The 23,532-nt window shown below is 39.3% G+C and overlaps 1 protein-coding gene across 2 annotated transcripts in view; it reads left to right on the forward strand.

Annotated features, from left to right (window-relative positions):
* The first annotated feature begins 13,937 nt into the window (after positions 1–13,937).
* RANBP3L (RAN binding protein 3 like) overlaps positions 13,938–23,532 on the forward strand; it is a 46,471-nt gene continuing 36,876 nt past the window's right edge. For both annotated transcript variants that reach the window (XM_044232627.1, XM_044232636.1), the window contains exon 1: positions 13,938–14,538. In XM_044232627.1, the coding sequence (XP_044088562.1) occupies positions 14,448–14,538 (91 nt within the window). In that variant the 5' untranslated portion in view covers positions 13,938–14,447. The remainder of the gene's footprint in view (positions 14,539–23,532) is intronic.

Genomic DNA, 23,532 nt, shown 5'->3' on the forward strand with positions numbered 1-23,532 from the left:
CTTTTTTCCACTGTATATTTTTTCCTGTTTTGTCAAAGATTAATTGACCATAGAGTTGAGAGTCCATATCTGGGCTCTCTACTCTGTTCCACTGGTCTGTGTGTCTGTTTTTATGCCAGTACCATGCTGTCTTGGTGATCACAGCTTTGTAATAAAGCTTGAAATCATGTAAGGTGATGCCGCCAGCTTTATTTTTGTTTTTCAACATTTCCTTAGCGATTCGGGGTCTCTTCTGATTCCATACAAATTTTAGGATTATTTGCTCCAGCTCTTTGAAGAATGCCGGTGGAATTTTGATCGGAATGGCATTAAAAGTATAGATTGCTCTAGGCAGTATAGACATTTTAACAATGTTTATTCTTCCGATCCAAGAGCATGGAATGGTCTTCCATCTATTTGTGTCTTCTTCAATTTCTTTCATGAGTGTTCTGTAATTCCTCGAGTACAGATCCTTTACCTCTTTAGTTAGGTTTATTCCCAGGTATCTTATGGTTCTTGGTGCTATAGTAAATGGAATCGATTCTCTAATTTCCCTTTCTGTATTTTCATTGTTAGTGTATAAGAAAGCCACTGATTTCTGCACATTGACTTTGTATCCTGCCACGTTGCTGAATTGCTGTATGAGTTCTAGTAGTTTGGGGGTGGAGTCTTTTGGGTTTTCCATATAAAGAATCATGTCATCTGCGAAGAGAGAGTTTGACTTCTTCATTACCAATTTGGATACCTTTTATTTCTCTTTGTTGTCTGATTGCTGTTGCTAGGACTTCTAATACTATGTTGAACAAGAGTGGTGAAAGTGGGCATCCTTGTCTTGTTCCTGATCTCAATGGGAAGGCTGCAAGCTTTTTCCCATTGAGGATGATATTTGCTGTGGGTCTTTCATAGATAGATTTGATGAGGTTCAGGAATGTTCCCTCTATCCCTATACTTTGAAGGGTTTTAATCAGGAACGGATGTTGGATTTTGTCAAATGCTTTTTCTGCATCAATTGAGAGGACCATGTGGTTCTTCTCTCTTCTCATATTAATTTGTTGTATCACATTGATTTGCGAATGTTGAACCATCCTTGTAGCCCAGGGATGAATCCCACCTGATCATGGTGGATAATCTTTTTAATGTGCTGTTGGATCCTGTTGGCTAGGACCACATCTTTCTTATCCATTCGTCCGATGAAGGGCATCTTGGTTCTTTCCACACTTTGTCGACCATGGCCATTGCTGCTATAAACATTGGGGTACAGGTGGCCCTTCTTTTCACTACATCTGTATCTTTGGGGCAAATACCCAGTAGTGCAATTGCAGGGTCATAGGGAAGCTCTATTTTTAATTTCTTAAGAAATCTCTACACTGTTCTCCAAAGTGGCTGCACCAACTTGCATTCCCACCAACAGTGTAAGACGGTTCCCCTTTCTCCACATCCTCTCCAACACATGTTGTTTCCTGTCTTGTTAATTTTGGCCATCCTAACTGGTGTAAGGTGGTATCTCATAGTGGTTTTAATTTGAATCTCCCTGATGGCTAGTAATCCTGAACATTTTTTCATGTGTCTGATAGCTATTTGTATGTCTTCATTGGAGAAGTGTCTGTTCATATCTTCTGCCCATTTTTTGATATGATTGTTTTGCCACACACACACTTTAAATCTGGAGGTATCATTGGATCTAAAATGAGTCTCTTACAGACAGCATATCAGTGGGTCTTGATTTTTTTTTATCCAGTCTGATAACCTGTGTCTTTTGATTGGGGCATTTAGCCCATTTACATTCAGAGTAACTATTGAAAGATATGAATTTAGTCCATTGTATTACCTGTAAAGTCACGGTTTCTGTACATTGTCTCTATTCCTTTCTGATGTATGTTAATTTTGGGTTCTCTTGTCCCTTAAAAGAACCCCTTTAATATTTCTTGCAGGTCTGGTTTAGTGATCACAAATTATTTTAGGTTCTGTTTATCCTGGAAGCCTTTTATCTCTCCTATTTTTAATGTCATCCTTGCTGGATAGTCTTGGCTGCATGTTTTTCTCATTTATCGCCCTGAATATATCATGCCAGTCCTTTCTGGCCTGCCAGGTCTCTGTGGACAGGTCTTTTCTTCCAATCTGATGTTTCTGCCCTTGTAGGTTATGGACCTACTGTCCAGATTTTCAGGATTTTCAATTTGTCTCTGAGATTTGCAAGTTTCATTATTATATGTCGAGGTGTTGACCTATTTTTATTGATTTTCAGTGGGTATCTCTGTGCCTGCTAGACTTGAATGCCCGTTCCTTCCCCAGAAGTTCTCTTAGGGAGTTCTCCACTATAATTTGCTCCAGTATACCTTCTGCCCTTCTCTCTCTTTCCCCTTCTTCTGGGATCTCAATTATTCTAATATTGTTTCACTTTATGGTTTCACTTATCTCTCACATTCTCTCCTCATGCTCCAGTACTTGTTTATCTCTCTTTTTCTCAGCTTCTTTATTCTCCATCATTTTGTCTTCTAATTCTCTCCTCTGCCTCATTTATCCTAGTGATTACAGTCTCCATTTTTTGCCGCATCTTATTCATAGCCAAAAAGGCTATGTTTTCAACTTGATTAGATTTTAGTTCTTTCACTTCTCCAGGAATCTTCTATGCTTTTTTTTTTTCCAAGCCCAGCTGCCATCTTTGTAATCATTATTCTGAACTTTAGTTCCAACATCTTACTTGTATCCATACTGATTAGGTCCCTGGCAGGCAGTACTGCCTCTTGTTCTCTTTTTCAAAGTGAGTTTTTCTGTTTTGTCATTCTGTCCAGAGAAGAATAGATGAGCAAGAGAACAAAATAATAAAATGGCAACAATGACCTCAGGGAAATATACACTAAATAAATCAGAAGAGACCTGAAACAAACAAAAAACAAAACAAAGAGAGAGAGGGGCACCTGGGGTGGCTCAGTGGGTTAAAGCCTCTGCCTTCAGCTCAGGTCATGATCCCAGGGTCCTGGGATCAAGCCCCACATCGGGCTCTCTGCTCTGCAGGGAGCCTGCTTCCTCCTCTCTCTCTCTCTCTCTGCCTGCCTCTCTGCCTACTTGTGATCTCTCTCTGTCAAATAAATAAATAAAAAATCTTAAAAAAAAAACAAAGAGAGAGAGAGAGAGAGAGAGAATGAATATAATCAGACAGGTGAACAGACCAGAGTAATACACTGGATCCTGTCTGTATTTTGGTTTGTTTGCTAGAAAACTACATCCCAAAATTATAAAGTAAATAAAATTATATATATATGTATATATATATATATAATTAAATACAGTGAAAGGATAGAATGTAAGTATAAAAATGAAAATTTAAAAAGATTCTTAAAAAGTTGATAAAATAAGAAATTGGTTGAAAAGAAAAGAGGAAAAAATTAAAATTGGATGACTAAAGAATTGGGGGGGGGCATGAATTCTGTATACTATTGTCCCCTAGTGCTGGAGTTCGGCAGTTCTGTGTGATCAATAAACTTGGCCTTGACTGAATGTTCTTACTGATCTTCTGGGCTGGGCAGGGTGGGGGGTTGCTATTGCACTGATTCTCAGGTGTCTTTGCCTGGGATGGAATTGTACCATCCTTGCCAGGGGCCAGGCTAAGTAAGCTGTTCTGGATTGGTCTACGTGGCTTTTGTTTCCTGAAGGCTTTCCATGCCTTTAGAGGATGATAATGAAAATGGTAGCCTCCCGATCTCTGGCTCTAGAGCCAAAATACTAGGGCTCTACTCCTCCATGCACCCTCAGAGAAAAGCAGTCAATCACCCCTGTCTCCCTGGTCTCCAGCCACACTTTGCACTCACCTGGCATGTGACAAAACATTTCTATCTCAAGCACACAACCTCATTTTGAGTCTCCAAACCCGAAAAACTCCTGTAGCTTGTGTCTTGCTGTGGTTTGACCACTTGCTGGGCCCTTGCTAGGAGACCAGTTGTCTGACCATGCTGGGGTTCATGGTTTATGGCAATTCCAGAGCTGAGAGCCCACTCCTAGGCTCTCTGATTGCAGCCCAATTCCCTGCTCCAATGCCTGGGAACTCTGCCACACTCAGGTCTTTCTGTGATCCCAAGGATCCTGAGACCACAAGGTTCCATCTAGGATTCTGCCCCACTTTGCCACCTTAGCATCTTTCAGGCAGGGACATCCCACACAGGAGCAGACTTCTATATGTTCTGGTTTTGTGTTCCACTGCTATATCACTTTCCAGTAACCAGGCCACAGAGGCTCCCTACCCCCATGGTTTATCTTCCCATAAATTGCCTTGGATTCACTTCTCCATACCTCCTACCTTGCAGAAAGTGGTTATGTTTCTATATGTAGGGTTGCAGCTATTCTTTTCTTAGACCTTGGGTTGAGTTCATAGATATCCAGAATGATCTGATAACTATCATGCTGAATTCTTGGGACCAGATGAAACTAAGGTCTCCTACTCCTCCACCATCTTGGACTATCTCTGTCCCTCTTCTTTTAATCATCTTGTAAGTCCTCATAATTTCTCGTCCAATGATGGCACACAGATAAAATGATTTTCTAATCAGCATCACCTATATTTTTTATATACCTATTGTATAATTTTTCAATGATATGAAATGACTTTTTAAAAGATTTTTGTTTATTTATTTGAAAGAGAGTGAGAGAGGGGGAGAGAGAGCACATCACAAGCATGGGGAGCAGCAGAGGAAGAGGCAGATTCCCTGCTGAGCAGGGAGCCCAACCTGGGGCTCAATCCCAGGACCCTAGGATCATGACTTGAGCTGAAGGCAGATGCTTAAACAACTGAGCCACCCAGGTGCTCCTGAATGCATTGTGAAGTGTGTGCTCAGTTTCTTATTTTAATTAGTCTTTTCTGTAGTAAGTTTAAATAATCTCTTCTCTCTTGTCTTTAAATGTTTATGTAGGGTTGATTATCTACACAGGTTTGCTTAAGAAAGCTGACAGTGAAGTATGTGTTTGTTGATTCAGGTGGAATGTGTAATATCCATGAAAACACACCAGAAGTTTTATCTAATCATACCAATAACACTTAAATATAAGCTTCAGAGTTCCTGGGGGAGTTTCAAGCTGCTCCGAATCGAAAGACATTTTAAAGAATCAAAAGTAGAAGGCTGGGACGCCTGGGTAGCTCAGTTGGTTAGGCGACTTCCTTTGTCTCGGGTCATGATCCTGGAGTCCCGGGATCGAATCCCACATCTGGCTCCCTGCTCAGCAGGGAGTCTGCTTCTCCCGCTGACTTCTCTCCTCTCATGCTCATTCTCTCTCTCTCTCTCTCAAATAAACAATTTTTTTAAAAAATCTTAAAAAAAAAAAAAAGAAATAGAAGGCTGATTCTTTCTTGATTCACCCTTTCTTGATTTACCCCACTGGACCCTTGAGACAATGAGTAGGATCTTGTATTCTGACCCTTCCATCCTTTTCAAGGATATATGAACACATTCTTTCCAACCTTTTCACGTTCAGTTGCTCTCTGTCCTCACTGCACAACAAAGGAGTGGGTTCAGTGGCCCTGGTACTGTTTAAACTGTTCAGGGAGCCCCCATGCTGCAGCACACTGGACACTGTTGTTATTTGAAGTTGAAAATCAATATCTGAGCTACAACACCTGATCCTCACATGCCAGTCGTGAATGCCAGGGAAATAAGGGGTGTGTGTGGGGGGATATTGGGAGGCAAGAAGTGGTTGTAGTCCTACAGTATAATGTTAGTTGATATGTATTGACTATTGTGTATAGACCTCTAAAGTCATATATGTGGAAATATAAAAACCTTCTAGATCTTTTTTCTTTACTGCCCCACCAAGAAGATGAAGTTAGATTAAAAATATTTTCCAGGGGTGCCTGGGTGACTCAGTGTGTTAAAGCCTCTGCCTTCGGCTCAGGTCATGATCCCAGGGTCCTGGGATTGAGCCCCACATCCGGCTCTCTGCTCAGCAGGGAGCCTGCTTCCTCATCTCTCTCTGCCTGCCTCTCTGCCTACTTGTGATCTGTCTGTCAAATAAATAAATAAAATTTGAAAAAACAAAAAAACAACAAAAAAAACCCTTTTCCATCCTTGAAAATGCAACCTGTTGTGGACTGAATGTTCATGACCTTCCCTGCCCCCACCAAATTCATATGTTGAAATCTTACCCTCCAAATGGGAGGGTGTTAGGTGGGGGCTTTTAGGAGGTGAGGAGGTCATGGGAAAGGAGCCCTTCTGAATGGGATTAGTGCCCTCCTAAGAGGTACCCCAGAGATCTCCCTTCCCCTCTTCCCACCATGTGAGAACACAGTGAAAGTCAGCAGCCTGCATCCTAGAAAAGGGTCCTTACCAGAACCCACATGCTGGTGCCCTGATCTTGGATTTCCAGCTTCCAGAACCGAGAGAAATAAATTTCTGTTGTATATAAGCCATCAGTCTGTGGAACTTTCTTACACCAGCCCAAACTAAGATACAACCTAATTACATTTGTGATAGAAATAGTAAGATAGTAATAAAATTAGAAGAATGGTATAGAAGGGAACATCTGTACAGTTGAGCAGTAATGAGTAAAATGACTCTGGTTTTCTTTAAATGTGAGTTTTCCATCTTCATGTAAAGTCCAGCCTTCATCCCCTGCCACAGAAGCCTCGGAGTCAATGGTCAGTCATGCCCCCTGGACAATGGCAGGTGTTTCCCTGTGTACGGCAATGTGCGTGTCTTCGCTTGTTTATAAATTATATTCATGTGCTGCCCCACAAATACATTATGAATGTTAAAATTCCTATCTTTCATTATATTTTAAAATATATAGAGTGAAAAGTTAAATAGGAAAAGAAATTTGGAGAGTTTCTCTCCATATCCTAATAAAACACATTGCCCATTCCTTGTATCCTTTCAGTCAGGCTCATTAAAAGTAATCATATTTTAATTTTTGTATCATCAAAATTAAAAATATGTCTATAAAAGTAGTCATGAAGGAATAATGTATTTATCACTTAGTTTTAATAATGATCCATTTAGGGCGAGGCTTTTTTTTTTTTTAATTGAGCCCCAATGGGCTTTTATTGAGATAAACTAACAAAAAGCAAGATTTTATCAGCAGCACCTGGGTGGCTCAGTTGGTTGAGTGTCTGGCTCTTGGTTTCCACTCAGTTCATGCTATTTCAGTGGTGGGATCGAGCCCTGCATAGGGCTCCATGCTTAATGTGGAATCTCCTTCAGATTCTCTCTCCCTCTCCCTCCTGCTCTCTCCTTCTCTCTCTCTCCCTCTCTCTCTCTCTCTCAAATAAATAAATAATCACAAAAACAAACAAAAAACATAAAACCCCCCAAGATTTCATTAGTCATCTTTTCTGAATCTTATAAACTCAGCAGAGATTCTGGTGCATATGTGTGTACTTACAACATAACACATCCCAAGAAAAACAGAGTCCCACTAGAACACTCGCCAATTAACAGAAGGCCGATTCTTCCTATCCCCAAATATTTTCAAAATTTTGAGTCGCCACTCTTCACTTCTCACTGGAACTGGTCCCTTGTGGCTAGGGACATTGGGATTCTTTCCCATTTTTACTGAACAAAAAATACATTTCTTCAAGTTTTAGTTTTGTTTCAAAAAAGGGAACTGACTTTGTTTCCTCCCGGCCCCCATCCTCTATAACCACTGGTTAAAATACAGTAGAATTTATGGCATGTCTTCTGTCATCTATACCTTCCATATTTTCCTCATTCAAATTGTTTTGAAGCAAATTCCAGACATGTAATTTCATTTTCAATATTTCAAAACTGTATTTTATGCCACTTAATTAACATAAAAGGAAAATGAGTGAGAGAAGAAATAGAGAAAAAGAGTGAAAAGGAAGAAAGGATCCAACGTGCTAACTAATGAAGGAAAGAAAGTATGAGGGAGGGAGGGAGGGAGGAACATAGTTTGGTTATTATTTTATTCCTGTGAATATGAATTCCTATCAAGTAACAAAAGTTTGGTCTGATGCAAGTTAATTTGCTTTATTTTGGAAACGATCCCAGCTAATGAATGTTTACCTTCAAAGAGTTCAGTTCTGCTGCAAACCCATTGACCCCGTGCCTGTGTACTTTAAACACTTTTAGGTAGAATTCAGACTCTGTAGGATCATTTGATCCTACCCAGATGGTGGACATTATGGAATCAGAACCACTATATTCTGGGTTTCCTTGCCACTTAAAACAAACAAAATAAAACTCTGCATTTTTCTGCCCTTTGGTTTTATTTTGTCTTGCTTTCACTTTGGCTGAAAGGCTTCGATAAAGCTAGAAAAAATGTAAAGCTATAAAGATTAAATACCAGTTCACAGCAACAATCAAATTTCACCCATAGGAGAATAATTAGGTAACTTTCCTACAACCTCAGACACAGATTATCATTTCCTGAGCTCACAAATACAAGACCCCATTCTGTAAGCACTGCATGAAGACATGGGTTTATTTTGCTCTGGGGCCAAGGTTATTTTACTAACTGACCTTGGACTCTGCTGACCTCCAGAGGGAGCCCTGTAGCAGCCAAAGCTGAGGCTCATCTGTGAAAGGGCCAAAAGAAATTTTGTTTCAAATGCCAAGGCAATGTTTATGGAGTGAGGCAATATTTCTGATAACCCAGAGCCAAATGTTGGTGTTCAATGGATTAAAGATCAATGGTAGCAATTTCAGAATAGTGAGCACCTTTAATAAGTAAGCAGTTTGGGGCTATGTCAACGTAGCCTCCTGGATTCATGGAGAGGAACAAGTATTCAAGCAGAACAATCTCTAATACCACCATTTGCATTGCTTATGTTTTGATAGATAGAAATTATGTGAATCCAGCCAACTGTGCTACCTGAGAAATCCTTTGAGCTAAAAACATACAGTGACTTAGAGTAACACAACTCTAGACAACCACAAAAACCTACCTTGCTGGTATTTTATGATACACACATTGCATAAGCCATAGTGAGATGCTGAATCTCAAAAGTCTCCTCCACTGTGTCTTTGGTGGAAGGAAGAGTGATTTAGGAAAAAAACAAATCTACCATGCAATGATACAAAGAAGCAGAAGATCTGTTATTTAAAATCAATAGATATTCTAAAGTCTTAACACTGGTTCCTCGGTGTTGAACTAAAATGACCATGTGGTAACCCTTCAGTGTTTGGGGGGTCATGTGAGGCTCTGGCTAGGACCTCATGATTTTCATGTTTGCATTATGTTGAGGGTCTTTTTTCCTTTTATTTGAGGATAAGAGTGATAAATGCAGTACTACTGCTTTTTATTTGTTACAGTTGTCATTCAAAGCAGCCCAAAGACTATCAAAGAGTAGATATACTTGTACACTAAATATCACAAATACTTTTGAAACAAGGCAGGTTATTAATTAAACAAGTAACTCACTTGCATACTAACGTACAATGCATGTCCTCCTACTTTTTAAACATGATTCAGCTGAAAGACAAAAACTCCTATAAACCTAGAACCATTTATATCATTCAACCAAGTACTATGCATTCTGAGCTAAGTTCTCATCCTAAAATACCAATTTTTCCAGTATCTACCCCAAACACACCAGCCGATAAGATTATTTACCTGTGACGTGCCATTCCACTCTATCCCTCTGGGAGTACAAAGACACAGGTCAAGCAAGGAGAATATGGGAGAGAAGGAAGAATCCAGACCAAGAAAAATAGTGGCATCTTTTTTTTAAAGTTTGAATTCAATTAACCAAAATATAGTACATCATTAGTTTTTGATGTAATGTTCAATGATTCATTAGTTGTGTATAATACTCGGTGCTCATCACATCACATGCCCTCCTTAATGCCCATCACTCAGTTACCCCATTCCCCCATCCACCTCCTTACTGCAACCCTCAATTTGTTTCCCAGATCAAGAGTCTCTCATGGTGTGTCTTCCTCTCTAATTTCTTCCCATTCAGTTTTCCCTCTCTTCCCCTCCAATCCTCTGCACTATTCCTTATATTCCACATATGAGTGGAACCATATGATAACTGCCTTTCTCTGATTGACTTATTTCACTCAGCATAATCCCCTCCAGTTCCACCCATGTCGATGTAAATGGGAGGTAGACATCCTTTCTGATGGTTGAGTAATATTTCATTGTATATATGAATCACATCTTCTTTATTTGTTCATCTGTTGAAAAGTATCTCAGATCCTTCACCCAACACTTTGGCTATTGTGGACATTGCTGCTATGAACATTGGGGTCCATGTGCCCTTTCTTTTCACTACATCTGTATCTTAGGGGTAAATACCCAGCAGTGCTATTACCGGGTTGTAGTGTAGCTCTATTTTTAGCTTCTGTGGAATCTCCCTACTGTTTTCCAGAGTTGCTGTACCAACTTGCATTCAGTAGTGGCATCTTTCTGACATCACAGAGAGTTGACAAGGGATGAAGCTTGAATTTCACTTTTACTCAAATTGCAAGTTAAAAAAATGCCAAATTATTCACCTGTTTTTTGTTTTTGTTTTTGTTTTTGTTTTACCCAACTGGACTTTACTTCCTATAGTCTGACTCCTTGCTTTTATTGACAACCAAAAAACAAAATATATATGTCCATTATGAACCACGAACTCGGTAGTGTTTCTGAAAAATAGCAGTATGGCTTACGATAGCAGATGCTTACTATGGCTGATGCAGTTGATGTTATTTTATATATTCCTATAAAACTCTGGTTTCAGCTACACTGGCTTATTTTCAGTGGAAATTGGTGAGTCAAACAGAGACTCCTCCCAGAGCAGGCATGTGACCCAACATGGCAATGTAGGAGCCCAGGAATCTCCTTAACACTATCAAACACAGGGTCGCTGCCCAGTGCTGACTCAATGACGCACAACTGTGGGACACAGAGGACCCAGGCAGCAAGTCTCCCCTGGTATTGTCCCTAGTCCTTTATGTTGTGGCACTGGAAACTACATTTAGGGAGTTCTTGTTTGGTTTCATTAGCCCCCAGGAAAGACAAAATGAAAGAAATAAAGGAGTATACCAGATCTATTTAAGCAGATTATGCTTATTTACCTTGATAAGAGGACTTTTAAAATACTCCATCTAAAACAGTCAAACTCAGAGAAACAGAGAATGGAGTGGTGGTAACCAGAATTGGTGTTGGGGAAAATGGGAAGTCTATTGGTCAAGAGTAAACATTTACAGTTATAAGATTGACAAATTTGGAGAGCTAATGTGCAGGATTGAGATTACAGCTAATACTACTGTATCATGTACTTGAATGTTGCTAAGAGAGTAGATCTTAAGCATTCCCACCACAAAAAACAAATGGTAATTATGTGACAGGATGAGGTATAGCTAATGTTATAGTGGTAATCATCTTTCAAGGTATAAATGTATCAAATCACCATGTTGCACACCTTAAATTTACAGGATGTTCTGTGTCCATTATGTATCAATGAAGCTTGGGGGTGGGGGAGTTAGATTAAAAAGAAAAAAAAAATATATATATATATTTCAGATACCATCCCATATCTCTGACTCTGCATTTCGGGCCCAGGCCCCTTAATGACATCCCCAGAGTAATTACCGAGCCAGGTTTGAAAACTGAGGACTTCGGTTTTCAAGTACACTCCCTGATCCTACTCATATTTTAAGGTTTAACCTATTTCTTTTTCATTTCTCAGGTCTTTATATTCCAGAATAAATGTTGAATAATTTCTTGCATTTGTTACCAAAAGTTTGTTTCATTTGACAAATGAAGACACAAACTCAGAGACGTTAAGTACTTGGTTCAAGGTTGTTACACAGTACACTATTTAGGAATGCCAGGACAAGGAAGCTGTTTGTTTTAGCTTCTGTGGTTAGTTCACCATTCCTTTTCCCTCAGCTTTATATCCATGCATAAGAAAAATGGAGGCATCTAGGGGCTTCCTTGAAAAATCAGACATAAATCAGGGTAAATGTAGATATTAATCCCTAAGCAATATTTTCTCTCAGAGAGAAACCTACAGGATGTAAAAGACTTATGACACATATCAACTAAAGACAGCGTGTGGACCTTGGGGTCCCAATTTGAACAGAATGTAAATTTTTTTTTAAATTATGAGACACCAGGAAAATAACTACACCACATGAATATTCAATTACATTAAGGAATTGTGTTTAAATATTAAAAGGGTGACAATTTTATTATGGCTCACTTTTTCAAAGTCCTTGCATTTTAGAAATATATATTGAAATATTTATGAAAGCAACAATCTCTGGGAAGCTTCAAATCCAGTGGTGGGGTGGGGGACGAGAGTGGCTTTGATGAAACAGATTTGAAATAAGATTGACCATGAGTTGATAATGATTAATCCAAGTGATGGTGCATGGGACTTACTATGCTACTCTTTCTACCTATTCATATGCATGTTTTAAATTTCTCATTATAACACTCTTTTTAAAGAATCCATTTCTCTCAAGGGCTGGCTTACGATTTTGTGGGTTATTCAATTTACCTATGTAATAATAGGCTTATTAGTGAGGTCCACAACTTGGTAGAATATTGATAGCTTTATGCGTCCACCAGTCTTCTATCATGACTGTAGGAGACAAATGCCAACCATTAAAGCAGAGACTACGAAACAAACTGTGGGTTGCTGGGGGGAGGGGGGTTGGGAGAAGGGGGGTAGGGTTATGGACATTGGGGAGGGTATGTGCTTTTGGGTAAATTGGAAGGGGAGGTGAACCATGAGAGACTATGGACTCTGAAAAACAATCTGAGGGGTTTGAAGTGGCGGGGGGTGGGAGGTTGGGGTACCAGGTGGTGGGTATTATAGGTATTATAGAGGGCACAGCTTGCATGGGGCACTGGGTGTGGTGAAAAAATACACTTGATCTTAGCCAAAAGGCCGAGAAGCGATGGTGTGGTGAAAAAATAATGAATACTGTTTTTCTGAAAATAAATAAATTGGAGGAAAAAAATTTATTAAAAAAAAACAAAAAAAAGCAGAAACTATGGTTCTCCAGTAACAACAATCTGTTTCCAAGTAGCTACGTACTTCTATAACCTGTTGCGCTATGAGGGACCTCAAACTACAATAAGTAAGCTATTGAAATAATAAAAGCAGTTTAATAAATAACAGTAACTGTGAAAGAGCCAGCACACAGATCCGAAGACTTTTCGTAACTCCAAGGATGCTTGGGGACTTGTTAACTGTGTCAAAGTCGGAGAAGGGCTTACCCAGATCTGGCTAGCGGGTAACCTAGTTAAGGTGTCAGGTTTAGCACCAATTTCCAAATATGCCCAGGAAGCTGCACCACCCAGACTTTGAGGTGGACCACTCTGCCTTTCTCCTTTGCCCCAGCCCACCACCTGGGGTCAGACTCTATGAGCTGTGAATCTTCAAGGGCAGGATCTGCTAACATTCAATACAACTTCAGAGGTAGCAGAGTTCCCAGTCAAATGAAAGGTGCTGGGGTTTGTTTTTTAAACAATAATCCAATATCCTATTATTTCAATGAATATTTCAGTAAAATATGCTTTGGCAGCACAAGAAACCCCTGGAGAAAGCTGTGTTTTATGACCTAGAAGTTGAATTAGAGAGTGCAAGGGGAAAGAGAGGTAGATTGCTGGAAAGATAATGTTTTATGTGTTTATTTGTCTTCCAGAACTCCAAATAGTTGTGTTGGCAGGCAGGCTGCTCCGTAGCTGCCCCCTTCTGAAGACTCAGAGGTGTTTACAGAAACTGAAAGTTCCAGCAGTATATTTCCATGAGCTCATTACCGGTTCCAGTTATACCCTTTAGCTGTTGCATGTGCAAATGAATATCCACGCAGAATAAACCTCTGCTCTGAGCTTTTGTTTAAATTACAAAGCAGCAGAAGTCGGGTATGTGATTACTGTAACATCAGGGCATCTTTTTAGAATCCCTGCTTTGGTCACTATCATTCAAAGCAACTCCAATGCCATTTCTTGCCTGCCTCTTTATGCTAATCAGCCTCGCTCCCTTGGCTCCTCCTCCCTCAGCTTCCCTTAAGAACTGTTCACTTTCAGCTGTCACGAAGGGTAACTCAGACCAGGCTTCGAAATCATCTGATTTAACTAACTCAGCAGGACTTTTTAAATTTTGCGTCTATTACTCCAGCAGTCCTCTCTAAATGCCAGAGGCATTCGATTTCATGTCAGCAGATGAGGCAAGAATTGCCAAAACTGTCATTGGTTAGAAATAGTTATTTTGTAGGATTTTGCACCAGAAGGGGGGAAAGCTTCAAAGCGCTTTGAGATGAAAGAAGAATTAAGTTGTGTTTTTATCCAAACGAATTGTCATCTTTATATGTAGGGGAAATTAAACTGGTAAATATTTATTTCAAGAATCATGACTCGGAAGCACTTGGAAGTTTATTAGAGAAGTAAATGTTTCACACTCAAGGACAGGACCTGCATGCTTCTCTGTGGCTCTGGGTGTCTGATGAAGACCATTTTAGGTGACTGACCAAGAGAAGGAAATGCCCTAGTGAGACTGCAGCCACAGCCCTATCGCCAGCACCATGTCTACCGTACAAAGAAAAGGCAGCAGCCACCTGTTTAACAGTTCGTACACCTGTAAACTGAAGCTTCCAGAAGACCAGCGACCACAAGGTGAGTCCGCCAGGCTAATGGGCTATGTGTTCGGTGATCTCTGGGCCATTTGCATTTCAGGAAGAATGGTAGGCTGGGGAAGTACCTGGGGAATCTCTGGTTGTAAAATTCTTTACCATCTTTTTTTTTTTAACTCTGAGACTGGACATACTCATGATGCATCAGGGTGAGTTAACTTGGATCTACTATTGGTTTTGAAAGGACCGTGGGAGACGATCAAGAAAGCATATTCCTTGGACTTGCAACTCGGAGGCTTATATGCTTTAACTTCTGGCCACTGTCATTTTTCTAGAGTGTGATAGACTTGTGTAATTCAAAATGCCCATCCAGGCAAAGCAGAATCAGCTACAAGGGGGAACTTGCTGAGAGTAGCTTTAAGTTAGCCTGGAACTATCTTCCCTGCCCTGCCACTAATGGCACGAGTTTAAACCTAATTTTTGCCTGGGTCTCTGACTCATTCATCTGTGGGAAAAATAAATATATTCTTAACTCTCTTCCTGTTATGATGTAGGAACAGCTGGAGACAGACAGGGAGAAGTGTTACATTTCACGTGATGGGTCCTCATTCAGACTAAGCTATCTACCTGGCAGCCAGTTTCACCATCAGTATTTTAAAAATTTTACATCTACTACCCAGCTGCATTGATTAGTGGCAGATGGTGGACACGAATAGCCAAGAGGATCCTTCCAATCCATTCTGTCACGGACAGCAAAGGACACTTGGGGAAAAGGCAGGGTGCTGCCATAGATGACACCATCACTCCCCAGAGGCTGAGTATTGGCCCCAGGAGTTTCTAACTTGCCCTCTAACGGCTGGCTGGTGGATGTCTCTGTGTATGGATCTAGGCTACCAGATCTTGATTTACTTTTCCACAGACAGTTTTAGATTTTAGTGGCATGGAAAGTGTTGGCTCATGCACTGAAAATTCCCATTTCCAAGGTGGCATCTATGTGCTGACATTTGCAAGACAGTGTCAGGCCACCTCCCTGCCTTCGTTCCTGGACTTAGGCTATACAAGGCTTGGCATAGTGCGTGTAGAAAATACTTTACAAGAAATGGAAATAGCAGAAAATTTTAAAATCATTCTGTATCATCAGGGCTCCTGTAAGCTATTTTAAACTAATTGCCTTAGCATGTCAAGTACTGGAATGTGCCAGGGTTTAATCATAACATTGTAAAATTCTTACCCTTCTGTTAGTAAACTCTAAATCATCATAGGTTTTTGTTGGCTTTTCATTTTGTTTTAAATGCTTAAAGTAACCTCCCCACTCTGTTGCTAATATAATATTTATTCTATAAAATTTGCCAGGGAGAGCATTAAGGAGATGGTAAAAATCATCACCCAAAGATAGTTGCTATTAACATTTTAATGTATATTCTTCTAGCCTTTTCTTCTGTGCACATGTACAGCTTATTCCTTGGCTTGTCTTTTAAATAGAGTTATTTCACATATAGTTGTCTTGTAAACTGCTTTTTAATTTAATAATTGATTACAAACTGATCTCCATGTCATATATTCTTCTACAACCTTTTCTTTTTTTTTTAAGATTTTATTTATTTATCTGAGAGAGAGAGATCACAAGTAGGCAGAGAGGCAGGCAGAGAGAGAGGAAGAAGCAGGCTGCCCCGCTGAGCAGAGAGCCCGATGCGGGGCTCAATCCCAGGACCCTGGGATCATGACCTGAGCTGAAGGTAGAGGCTTAACCCACTGAGCCACCCAGGCACCCCCAACCTTATCTTTTTTAAAGATTTCATTTATTTATTTGACAGACAGAGATCACAAGTAGGCAGAGCAGCAAGCAGAGAGAGGGGGGGAAGTAGGCTCCCCACTGAGCAGAGAGCCCGATGTGGGACTCAATCCCAGGATCCTGAGATCATGACCTGAGCCGAAGGCAGCGGCTTAACCCACTGAGTCACCCAGGCACCCCTACAACCTTATTTTTAACAGTTGTATACTATTCCTTTAAATAGATGTAACAAAATTCCTTAGGCAGCTCTCTATGGAACATTTTATTTCTATTTTTTCCACTATTACAAACAACACTGTGTTTCACATAAGCTAATGGATAAATCATTGCAGAGAAAGATTACTTTCTTGAGATATATCCTTAGTGGTGAAACTGTGAAGTCAAAGAATATGTATGTTTTTAATATTTTGTGCACTTTTTTGGTGTTTGTTTTTGTTTGTTTGTTTTGCCAATTGGTCCTCCAACCAGAAGTTTACATTTTCAGTAATATTGGGGTAATATTTTTAAAAGTTTTTCCCAATTTTATAAGTGGAAATACTATCCTGCTGTTTTCTTCACTGAAGGCAGTCTGTCTTAATATTCCCTCCTCATACTGGCCATATTCAGAGGACACTGGAAATATCATTATGATGACATACTTCCCAAAATACCAACAAGACGAGAAGTCTGGTCTCTTTTCTCAGACTGAAGCTTTTGCCTAGAATGTTTTGAAAGCAACCATATTCTTCCACAACCGAGTCACAAAATATCAGCCCACATAAGCCACAATCCATAAAGTTATAAAGCATGCTAATGCAATTCACACAGGCCATTGACAGCTACAAGAACTGTCATCTAGAGGTCTGAACTGACAAGTGACACTGGGCAGTGTTTGCTGTGCTGCTAAATAGTGTTCTAGTTACTGTGCTGGAGTTGAAAAGTGTTCTTTGAGTGTAGCGGTCTTGATTTTTCCTCCATGCTCTATTTGCACTTTGCTATTATGCAAAGTTCAGCAAAGGTCCAAGAAAGCAAAAGCCATTAGTTTCAGAGAGTGAGGTCTGCTGCGGATTTATTCACTGAGGTATTCTGAGTTTGTGGCTTTAGCCTACCACACCAAAATTCCAACTTTTTAAACTTAATGTCCGGGCCATGACTAGCTGGCATTTAACTCTTCCAAGGGCACAACTAGATTCAACACATACATACTTTCTAGCCCTCCACGCTCTGTGTTGAGGTGCTTGATGTCATAAAGCTGTGCTTTTTGGGTGATCACTGAGATAAAAGTCACTTGTTTTTTAGCAACTCTCTGAACAATGACTATGCAAAGCACTGGGCTGGTCACTGAGTATATGAGTTGAATCCAGCCAACTAAGCCGTGGTGGCCAGTCCAGCCAGGACTTACCTGCTACCGCAACAGCTGGTACAGAGTCCGGAACAGAAGTCCAGGAAGGTCCTCTCTCTACTTGTTGCTGTCTGATAGCTTCTTCTGGGAGAGTTCAAATCCACTGATATCTAACTCTAATCTGAGACCACATTTGTCAACATTAACCTGTGTATGCTAAACCTCAACACTGTTCAGTACACAATACATGTAGGTACTAGGCAAAATTCACCATGTTTTATAATGCTGTATACTTTAAAATTTACAAAGTAAATTTCTAAAAGCCTTTAAACATTATAAAATTTTCAATACGTTACCTTATTTAATTCTCACAAGAGTCACACAAGGTCATGTATTAGTTAAGATTCTCCAAAGAAACAGAATCTATACAATGTGTGTGTGTGTGTGTGTGTGTGTGTGTGTGTGTAGATAGAGATAAAGAAAGAGATAGAGATAAAGATAGAAATTTATTTTAGGGGCGCCTGGGTGACTCAGTGGGTTAAACCTCTGCCTTCGGCTCAGGTCCTGATCCCAGGGTCCTGGAATCGAGCCCCACGTCGGGCTCTCTGCTCTGCAGGGAGCCTGCTTCCTCCCCTCTCTCTCTCTGCCTTCCTCTCTGCCTACTTGTGATTTCTCTCTCTCTGTCAAATAAATAAAATCTTTAAAAAAAATTTATTTTAAATAAACAAAACCTGGGTCGCTCAGTTGGTTGAGCATCTAACTCTTGATTTCAGTTCAGGTCATTGCCTCAGGGTCCTGGGATCAAGCCCGGTGTGGGGCTCTGTGCTTGGTGTGGAGTTTGCTTGAGAGTCCCTCCCTCTCCCCTGCCCCTACCCCAACTTGCATGCTTGATCTCTCTCTCTTTCAAATAAATAGCCTTTAAAAATTAAAAATAGTCTTTAAAATTTTAGATTAAAAATTTAAAAATTTTAATTTTTTAGAAATTTTAAAAAATTTATTCTAAGATATTGCCTCACACAATCAGGGAAGCTGACAAGTCCAAAATCCTCTGTGTTGGCCATCAGGCTGGAGTCCCAGGCAAAGAGCTGACCAATGTTGCCGCTGAAATCTGAAATTTCCTCTTGCTCAGGGCAGGTTAGTCTTTTGTTATATCAAACCCTCAGCTGATTGGTTGAGGCCCACAACATTCTAGAGGGTAATCTGCTTTACTCACAGTCCACCAGTTTAAATGTAAATCTTACCCCAAATCACCCTCACCAAAACATCCAGAATAATGTTTGACCAAATATCTGGTACTGTGGTGCAGCCAAGTTGATACATAAAATTAACTATTTTAAGTGGGCATCATTATTTCAATTTCAAAGATGTGGAAACTGGGAATCCTTAAAGTCAAGTGATTTTTCTAAGGTTATGTAGTTATTAAGGCCTATTTTCAGTGCACTTTCTGCGCTATAGATCTGAATCATAGAATCCATGATTCCTAATATTACAATGTTTAATTTTTTTTTCATTGGTCCATATCAAAGAACGTTCTCTGCAAACCCTCAAGCTGCATTAGGATTCCTTCTGCTTTTGTTCATTCTGACACCACCTGAGTGTGCTACAATTTAACTCAATTCTGGTATTATCCAAACTTACTGAAGACTCCCAAAGTGAAGGGCTCAGTCTCACAGGACAGACCATTTCAAACAGCAGCTACAAAATTTCAGGCACCTCCATTTCTGCCTGAGTGATTGCAAATGCAAGGCTTTCCACAACTCTCCCAGGTTTAAAGCTTTGGTAAAATGACTCATAGAATCCAAGAAAGCCTTGTACCATTTTATTACAAAGAATGCCCATGAACAGCCAACTGAAGAGATACATAAGGCAAGGTTTGGGAGGGTTCTGAGCTCAGGAGTTCTGTCGCCATGGAGTCTGGGTCTACTGCTCTCCCAGGACATCAGTGAGATCACCAACGAGGAAGCTCCAGTGAGCCTGGGTGTCCAGAGTTTTCATATGATTGAACTCAATTTCCAATCTCTCTTCCCTCTCTTCAGGTTGGGGATAGGACGTAGGGCTAGAAGTTCCAACTGTATAGTTGTATAGTCTTTTTGGTGTGGCTAGCCCCTCCCTGGAGACACCTCATTAGCAAAACAGACACCTGACACTTAGTTGGGAAATTCTAAGTGCTTTGAAGCTCTGTGCAAGGAATAGAGAACAAAAACCAGATCTATTCTTTATTACATCATACTTTGGCTGTGATTTTCTGGATGAATTCTGTTCTTAGTGTCAGGTCAGTTTCCTGCAAGTCAAGAAAAATAGATTAATGCCTTCAGTCACTTACTTATTCAGTGCGGTTTTTGCCAACTGCTAGATTCTGTGTTAGACACCAGAAATGCAAAGATATTTATCTCCCAGGTTTGTTTTCTATCATGTGTTTTTTTAGAGGAATTCTGTAATGAGAACTCAGCTAATGATACCTATTCAACTTTTTGGGTGAAAGAAAAAGTGGTTTGATTCCATAATGTTCTGACTTTGCTATATGCACCCTCATTCTTTGTATTTGAGCCACACTCCTCTTGAGGGTTTCAGAAGGCACTTAATTTAGTTTTGAACTTAGTAAATACAAATATAAAGGCCAAGTGCGGCCTATTTACTGTGCAATCAAATTTTCTCCGAAGTCCAAACTATTGAGTGCTGCAAACGCGCTCTCTCCCCTCAATATATTCTGTGAGCATTTATGAACGTACTTAACTTAGAACAACTAAAAATTTAAATGCTTAGAACTGAAGACACAACCATGAGAAAGGGAGCCCAGTAGTGGCAAACAATGAAATAATGCCTTTTATATGAAAACATTAGGTGAAATGTATATATTATGCTTCTCAAAATAGATTTATATTAACTTTCATTTTTTGTGATTCTAAAACTATAGATTCTAAAACTATGATACGGCCTAGACAGTGTGACGTCTTTTGGATGATGCATGCCTATGTAAACAAAGATCAAAGAAGAAGGCGTACACATATTCCTGTTTTTCTTTCACCAAAGGGAGCCTCAAGGAGACTAGAATGAGTTTTGTCCTATCTGCAAAACCATTTTACTCTCTTTTAAAGGCACAGATGGGTGGAAACAAATATAGATCACTTTAAAATAATTAGAAAGGAAAGTGTTCATATTCTGTTAGATTTGATCATGTTCAAGCTCTCACCTAGGACAGGAATCCTTTCCATTAATTAAAACGTCCTTAATAGATGGTTCATATATAAGGATTTGTAAAATATATGTACTGGCTTAAATTTCATCTTCCCACTTCACACTCATTAGGATGGCTACCATCAAAAGAAAAAAAAACAAACAAAAAACAGAAAATAACAAGTGTTGGCAAGAATGTGAAGAAAGTAGAACCTGTAGGCACTGTTGGTGGGAAGGCAAAATGGTGCATCTGCTGTGGCAAACAGTATGGCGGTTCCTGGAAAACTAAAAATAGAATTATCATGTGGTCCAGCCATTCTACTTCTGGGTATCTCCCCAAAAGGAGACAGTAGGAACTCAAACAGATATTTGCACACATGCGCATGGCGGCATTATTCACAAAAGCCAAAAGGTGGAAGCAAACCCATCTGTCCATTGACAAAAGAGTAGACAAAAAAATTACAATAAAATACAATACACAATACAATAAAATACAATACACAAACAAAATACAATACACATACAATAAAATATTATTCAGCCTGAAAAAGAAAGGAAATTCTGACACAAGCTACAGCATGGGTAAATCTTGAGGACATCATGCCAAATAAAACAAGCAAGTCACAAAAAGATAAATAGTATATGATTCCACTAATAGGAGATGGCTAGAGTAGTCATTCACAGATACAGAATGCAGAATGGCAGTTGCCAGGGGCTGGAAGGGGGACTAGGAAGTTATTATTTAATGGTGCAGACTTTCAGTATTCAAGAGGAATAGGTTCTAGAGATGGATTGCACAAACATGTGAATGCAGTTAGCACTATTGGATGGTACACTTAAAAATGATTAAGATGCTAAATTTTATGGTATGTGTATTTTAATAAAAATATTTTAAAGCCGTGGCTGCCCAAAGCCATCCCTAATTACATTTCTGAATTTGGGCTTTAAAAAAAAAAAAACCAAAACCAAAACAAAATAAACCTTCATTTTTCCTATTCCCAAAACCAAAACTAGAAAGAAATATTGTGCTCATCTTCAATTCTCAAAAGTTATTTTTTAAATCACTGATAAAATTAATAAACTCTTAATTTCCATTAAAAAGAAATAAGATATTACCAAATATCAGAAATGATAGAGGGTGTTATTACAGATCCTATAGCTAGCTATTAGAAGGATAATAAAGGAATATTATGATTACCACTGTGCCAAAAAGATTAAAAAAAAAAAAGTTCAGCAGCCACTCATGTAAAAACCCTAAAAGGATTTAGAAAAGAAGGGAACTTCCTCAACCTGATAAAGAACGTTTTCAAAAAACTGACAGCTAATGTAGTACTTTCACTATCAATGAAAGACTTAACACTTTCCTACTAAGATTGGGAAGAAAACAAGGATGTCCATTATAATCACTTCTATTCAACATTATGGAATAGGACTAAAGGTCCTAGCCAGTGTACTAGGTTAAGAAAAAGAAATAAAAGTCTTACATATCAGAAAAAAAGAGGTAAAACTATATTCACAGATGGATGATAGTTGGTATAGAAAAACATCTAGGAATCCATTAAAAGAAAAAATACTAGAATAAATGAGTTTACCAAGGTCACAGGGTAACAGCATATAAAGTCAATATACCAAAAAAATTGTATTTCTATATATTAGCAAAGAATAATTGGAAATTGAAAATTTTAAAGTATCCTTTTAGTAGTAAGTTTTTATAAATATCATAGATAGATAGATAGATAGATAGATAGATATAGATATTTAAGGATTGGGACACCTGGATGTCTCAGTCATTAATCATCTGTTTTTGGCTCAGGTCATGATCCCAGGGTCCTGGGATCAAGCCCTGCATAAGCGGGGGCTCAGCAGGAAGCCTACTTCTCTCTCTCCCTCTCCAACTCTCCCGGCTTGGTTCCCTCTCTCGCTGTCTCTCTCTGCCAGTCAAATAAGTAAATAAAATCTAAAAAAAACAAAAACAAAACAAAAAAAAACCTTGAAGATTAATTTAACAAAATATGTGCAAGACCTGTATGTACACTTAAATAAATGCAGAGAAAAGTGAAAGAATATGAACTAAATACACAAATTGGAAGGTTCAATATTATTAAGATATCAGTCCTCCTCAAACTGATCTAGAGAGTGAAGGCCATCTCAATCAAAATTCCAGTAGACTCTTTTCTTTTTCATTGGCAAGCTAATTTAAAATTTATAAGGAAATGCAAAGAACCTAAAAGAGCTAAATGAATCTTGAAGAACAAAGTTGACAATTTGTGTTTTGGATTTCAAGATACGATAATTGAGATGATGTCATACTGGTATAAATATAGAAAGTTGATTATTAAAATAGAAGAGGAAGCCCAGAAATTGATTCACTCATTTTTTGGCCAATTGATATTTTTTAAAAAGATTTTATTTATTTATTTGATAGAGAGTACAAGGAGTCAGAGAGGCAGGCAGGGAGAGAGGAGGAAGCAGGCTCCCTGCTGAGCAGAGAGCCCAATGCGGGGCTCGATCCCAGGACCCTGAGACCATGACCCGAGCTGAAGGCAGAGGCTTTAACCCACTGAGCCACCCAGGCGCCCCTGGCCAATTGATATACGACAAAGACACCAAGATAACTCAAAGAAGGAAAGGTAATATTTTTTGTAATAGCTCTGGAACAAATGGCTAACATGTTACTAAAAATGGACCTCATTACCTTCCTCACACAAAAATTAATTTGGGATGAAATATGAAAATACAAAAGCTTAGTC

This window comes from Neovison vison, chromosome 1 (genome assembly GCF_020171115.1).
Source record: "Neovison vison isolate M4711 chromosome 1, ASM_NN_V1, whole genome shotgun sequence".
NCBI lineage: Eukaryota > Metazoa > Chordata > Mammalia > Carnivora > Mustelidae > Neogale > Neogale vison.